Below are 6,000 nucleotides of genomic sequence, written 5' to 3' on the forward strand. Positions count from 1 at the left end.
TTAAATGGCGGAACCAGGACCAGAACCCAGCTCCTGTCTCCGAGGGAGCCAGAGCACTGGCTGTGGGCCCCTGCGCCCTCCTGGGCCCTGGCCCTGTCTCCTTCCCCCCCCTGCACTAGCCCCAAGCCCCCAGAGCTCCTTGGTGTGGGTGGGCTGGCCATGCAAGTTATTGTCCACTGATGTCACCCGAGGAGCAAAGACGGCAGACGTGCCGAAGGCTGAGTTATCTGAGGCAGAAGTGAGGGCTGGGACCACAGGCCCCCAAAGCAGGCCCACTGTAACTTCCGGTTTGTGGGATTGTGGCCGTGTCGTGTCTGGGGCAGGGGGGACCCACCTGGGAGCCTTCCCACAGGGACCAGAGGCTGACATTGTGTGCCTGCAAGGAAAGGCCTCCAGCTGTGGCCCAGCTGTTGGGAGACCGTCCTTCCTGGCTCCCGGAGGGCCCGGCTGGCTGTGCCCTCCCACGGTGTTCCTGGTGTCTGAGGGAACGGCCCCTACACCACATCCTCTTCCTGGAGCAGAGACAGCTGCTGTGGCCCTGGGTGCAGGCCCTGGGTGGTGGGGGGGTATGAGATGAGGTATGGTGTTCTCAGAGTGGGCAGCGGGTGGGGGAGCACGGTCAGGTGTGGGGCCGAGACCCGAAGGGCAGAGCTGGCTCCGTCTCTCCTGCGCCTGTGCCCGGCCCACCTCTGACCCTTACACTAAGGACAACCTCGAGAGGACGTCCTCCAGTCCCCTGCTCCTGAGCGTTCATTTCCCATGAGTCTTCTGTTAACAGGTCACTCCTGCCCCTAAACCTTCTATGGCTCCCCGCACGAGTGCCCCGGCGCTCCACCCTGGCTACAGAGACCACCCAGGAGCTGTCCCAATCGTGATGCCTAGGCCCACCCTTCGGAGAGTCCCGTGTGACTGGTCGGGGTGGGGAAGCTGGCCTGGAAGGTCGACTTCCTAGGTGTCAAGTAGCTTCCATCACTGGGTGCCAGCCCTGTTCCCCCTCCTCTCCCTTCACATCCTCGTTCCAGCCAGACCAGCCCCTTTCTGGTCCCCACCTGCTGGGCGCCATCCTCACCTCCGCCGCTCCATCTGGTGCCCGCTCTTCCATCCAGATCCAGCCAGGCCCTCACGGCCCAGCTGAACCCCATGCTCTCTGGGAACCCTTTAATTGCTCGGCTGTCCCTGCTCTCCCTTCCCTGAGCTGCTGCATCTCTTGCCCACCTTTGGCCCCAGTGGCCTTCCAGCCTTGGAGAGGGAGAGAACTGGGGTCCGAACGCCATAGGCGCGCCCTGCTGCCTCTGATCCTGAGCCATCTGAGAAACTTTGCAAAACAAACTCAGGGACCAGTCAGGGTCAGTGCATGTGGTGTATGTATATATATCTGTGTGGAGTGGGGCGTGTGTGTGTGCAGCACGGGATGTGTATGTATGTGTGTGTTGGCTGGGGACGAAGCCCACACTGACACCTGTGCTGCGCCACCCTCCAGGCAAAGGCAGCCAAGTCGGAGGACGAGGCCCGGAGGCTGCAGCTGCGGAGCCTGCAGTACCTGGAGCGCTACGTATTCCTGGTGCTCTTCAACGCTTACCTCCACCTGGAGAAGGCCGACTCCTGGCAGAGGCACTTCAGCACCTGGATGCGGGAGGTGAGAGGCAGGCGGCTGAGGCTTCCCTGAGCAGAGGCTGCAGGGACCCCAGGGGTCACAGGCTCCCGGTTGAGCGGGAAGCATTCTCTCCCATTTGACCGACATTTTTGTCTTGTTTGACCTTGGGTCCCCATTGCAGTGTCTGCGCTGGGCAGGCAGTCGGTAAAACATTTGATGAGGGTGAATGAGCAGGAGGGAGGAGACGAGGCATGTGGGGAACCGACAGAGACCCCAGCCAGAGTAGGTGAGGGAAAGTCTGGGCTTAGGCAGGTGTGTGGATGGGCCCAGAGCTGCGAGGGAACGGAGGCAGGCAGGCCACTGTGGCAGGAATGGTGGCTGCTGTGTGGTTGTGCTGAAGACAAGCCTCGAGCGTGGCCCTCTCGTGGGTGAGCTTTGAGTCAGGAGACCTGGTGGAGGTGGGTCACACCAAGGCTACCCTCTGAGCGGGCCTGGGCTTCGCTTCCTCTTTGAGCCCCTGGTAGGATGGAGGTGGTGGGACCGAGGGCTTTCCTGCTGCAGTTGTGCTTGGAGAGTGGAAATCGGGAGCCACGGGCTGGGGGGCAGCTGAACCTGGGTGGTGGGGGTTGGGGGAGGTCAAGAAAGGGGAGAACTGCTGGTCCCTTTAGGGGTGTGGGCTCCAGCCTCAGGGCCCCTCTCTCCTGGCGTTGAATGGCAGGTGCTGGTGAGGGTTGCCCCGGGACTTTTGTTCTGAGTGGATCCTGTGTCCTCCCCACCCCACCCCCAGGATGGTGAGGTGAGAAGAGGGCGGCTTGTTGAACGGTTTGCGTCTAGTGCCAGAGCCCAGGCCACTGGGCAACAACAGGGCTTCCTGGAGGCTGTCCACGGAAACCCCCGCTGACCTGTGGAGTGGAGGCCCACAGCCGGAACTCACAGCCAAAGGGCTCTGGCTGGCTCCGGGGTCCCCGCTGCCTGCCTCAGCCCTCCCTGCGGGCCCCAGCCGTAATGCCGCTTCCTGTGCCCCTGAGTGTCCCTGTAGGAGCGTCAGGGCTACACAGCACAGGGTGTGCTTGGCCTTCCGTGCAGCTCTCCATCTGCTGAGTGCTTTTGCTGCTTGTATAGCCCTCTACTGTGGTCCTGGGCGGGAGAGACTGGTAACCCCGTTTTAAGGACACTGAAGCTCAGAGCAGTTCACAGCAGTTAAAATGCAAACTTGTTCAGGTTGCTGAGCTGGTAGGAGGCAGTGCTGAGTGTTTTGGAGCCCAGTGAGGGAAGGATGATGGCATGAAGCGGGGCAGGTGACCCAAATGACACCGTCCCTCCCCTGGAATGCTGCCCCCATTTCTGCTGTCCTCCCCAGGTGGCATCAAAGGCCGGAGTCTATGAGATCCTCAACCAGCTGGGCTTCCCCGAGCTCGAAAGTGTGGAGGACAAGCCCTTCTCAAGGCTGCGCTGCCGGTGGCAGGAGCAGAGCCACAGCCTGGAGCCCTTCACGGCTGGGGACTTCCTGTAGGATGGATTCGCCCTGCCCCTGCCCCTTGCCGCAGGGTGCCACGAAGGCTGGGGGCACCCAAGGTGCTCTTCACTGAAGTGGCTCTGAGGAAATGGTCCCCTAGCTTCCCAGAGAAACTTGGGGTTGGGTGGAGACCCCATTTTTGAGAGAGCTTTTTATAGGACGATTCATACACAGTCGTACCTTGTAAATGACAGGCATGTGGCCGGCCTCCAAGAAGGCCGAGTATGTACGCCTTGCCGACAGGGCTGGCATCAGCCCTCCAAGGAGCTCATTTCCCAAGTTGCCGGGCAAAGCTACTTGCCACTTCTGCTTCCATCCTCTCCTTCTGATCCCCTCTCAGAGCAGCCTGGCAAGCCCCTGGTGCACAGCAACCAGCCCATTTTGGTTTCCTTCTCTTTCATTCTGTCTCTGCTCTCCCTCTTGGCTTTTCTACTTTAGTGGCCTGACTAGTACCTAGGGCTTCTGCCTCCCTGGGGGGTGGACAGCACGCTGGGTGGCTTTGTTACTTCAAAGGCATCTGTACCCAGTTTCCTTGCCTTTCATGCCCCATCCCCAGCCTGGAGACTTCAAGAAGGATGACCACATGGTCTGGTAGGTCTCACGGAGGCTCTAACTCGCCTTCCTTTCCCCTCGCCTCTCCTCTGGGGCTGGCAGGACTGGAGTTTTCTAAGGAGCTGGAAACATCAGGGAGCCCCTCTCAGGGGAAGAAAGAGCTCCCAGAAGGTGGATGCACCCCTGTGGAAGAGGCCAGCTCCATTTGCCTGGGAGCCCAGGTTGGGGGTGCTGAGGAAGGCAAAGCTCCCAGCTGGGGGTCCCTCTGCTCCTCCTCCCTGCCCACCAGCCCAAGATGGCCCTGGGCCTGTCTCTCCCAGGGCTGCTGGGTGACCTGAGTGAACAGTGGAGTGTGTGAAAATGGGCTAAGGATGGCGTGAGGGTCACCTGGATTCCAGACCATCCTTACTGAGGACCGTTGAGCTGCCCACCAGTGGGAACAGAAGGGGTTACGTGCTGCTGAGTTAGAGGCCTCCAGGCTCTGCGCTGTCCGGACAGTAGGAAAGCTGCTTGGAAGAGCAGAAGAAGCAGGCGGTGTTGAGTTGAGCCTTGCAGCAATTCCTCTGGGTACTGGGGTCTGCTGAAACCCAGGGGCTGAACAGTGGGGAGGCAGTCCACCTGGGTTGGCCCGTTGGGGCCAGGGAGGCTTCTCTTTGGCTCCCTGGCGCATGCACTTCTATGGAAAACAGGTGGATGTGTCCGTGGTCATATTTGAAAAGGGGAGAAGAAGCTAAAGTTGTTCATAGCTACCTAGTATTGGAAACCATTTGACCATCTTGGCTGAATTCTTTTGCAAATCTACTGTATGTCTGTTCACTACCTTTTCACATTTGTTGTTTTCATTTTTATTATTTTTGCATGTGTTAAAAAGTTTTAATTTCTTTGCAGACGAAGTCTAGGTGAGAGGTCAGAGATCGGGGCTGAACTGGAGGTAGACTTTGTGTTGAAAGTCAACTCCGACTTTCAGCTGTGCTGGAATCACTGGCCAGTCACTTCACCTCTCTGCCTCAGTTTTACCATCTGTAAAATGGGAGAATAATACTTGCCTACCTACCTCACAGGGGTGTTGTGAGGATTCATTTGTGATCTTTTTTTTTTTTTTTTTGTACAGAGCTTTTGAGCATTAAAAACTAGAGCTAAATGTAAAGTGCACCTGGCTGCTGAGTGTCTTTAGTGTGGGGCAGGCATTAATAGATGCAAGCTGGGATCCCAATTCTTTCAGAGTAAGTGTAGGTAGGCAGGGTGAGTCGAGAACACCTCTCCTTAGCACTCTCCATTCTTAGAGAAGGTGGCTTTTTCCAGACATCTCTCTTCTTCCTCACATCTGCAACTCAGGATTCTCAGGGCTGTTATAGTGAGCCCCTCCTGAAAGAAAGCATCATAACAGGCTAATTCACACTAACATGTGAAGGACTGCTATATCTAGGGAAATGAAACAACGTGGAATTTCAGTAGCTATGAAGGGACCTCAGCCTCTGTTTCCTCCTTTTATCCCTCCCCGCCCCACAGGCACCCATGGCCCCGTCAGGCCCCTAGGTGTTTGAACACTCTTGTATTGAGATTGGTATGAAAAAAGGCAGTGGGGAGAGGGAGACCGAGAGAGCACTGGCCTCAGGCTTCTACCAAGTGCTTCCAGGATGAGAAGCACAAGGCCCTGTGGGATGTAGTTAGGAGGTCAGCTGGGGGTGGTCAGAATGGACTCCAGAGCCTCCACTGCACTAGATTTGGTTATCTCCCCAGACTGGGAGGGAAGGCCTCTCCGAGTTATTTCCCAGCACAGCCGAGTCCTAGAATGCTTCCCGTGGTTTCTGAATTCAAGTGAGGAAGTGTGTGCACCAGGCTGTGTGTGTGAGCGGCTATGGCGGTTCTCACTGCTCTGTCTGGGGTGAGGGGGTCTGAGACGGGCTATGCAGGAACGGGTGGAAGTTCACAGGTATGTCCCCCTAGCTCCCCCGGCCTGCGCCAGCCTGTGGAGGGCAGGTAGCAGTGACATGGTCAGTACTGGCGCACATTTCAGTAGCTCCCGTGGTCTATGGCACCGGAAAGCTCTGATTAGTGAGTGATTATGTGTCAAACTTTAGAACAGTACCCTCCCCTCAGTTTTAACCAACTGAAGTAAGCACACCCTCAGTTTTAACCAACTTTGCAAAGTCTCTCTCCAAGCGCTTGGGGGTAGTACCCCACTCACCCACACATCTTGTCCAAAAAACACACAAATCTTAAGTGTACCATTTGATGAATTTTTACAAATGCACACATCTGTGTAACCTAAAACCTTGTCAAGATATACAACCTCACGTGTGGGTTATTTTTAATGTTACAATTTATAAACATTACC

At 56.9% G+C, this 6,000-nt stretch overlaps 1 protein-coding gene across 6 annotated transcripts in view; it reads left to right on the forward strand.

Annotated features, from left to right (window-relative positions):
* Positions 1 to 4,787, forward strand: part of PALD1 (phosphatase domain containing paladin 1) — a 90,927-nt gene extending 86,140 nt beyond the window's left edge. For all 6 annotated transcript variants that reach the window (XM_033131101.1, XM_033131102.1, XM_033131099.1 and 3 more), the window contains exons 19-20: positions 1,481 to 1,636; positions 2,955 to 4,787. In XM_033131101.1, the coding sequence (XP_032986992.1) occupies positions 1,481 to 1,636; positions 2,955 to 3,107 (309 nt within the window). In that variant the 3' untranslated portion in view covers positions 3,108 to 4,787. The remainder of the gene's footprint in view (positions 1 to 1,480; positions 1,637 to 2,954) is intronic.
* The last annotated feature ends 1,213 nt before the right edge of the window (positions 4,788 to 6,000 follow it).

The sequence above is a fragment of the Rhinolophus ferrumequinum genome, chromosome 16 (genome assembly GCF_004115265.2).
Source record: "Rhinolophus ferrumequinum isolate MPI-CBG mRhiFer1 chromosome 16, mRhiFer1_v1.p, whole genome shotgun sequence".
Classification (NCBI taxonomy): Eukaryota; Metazoa; Chordata; class Mammalia; order Chiroptera; family Rhinolophidae; genus Rhinolophus; species Rhinolophus ferrumequinum.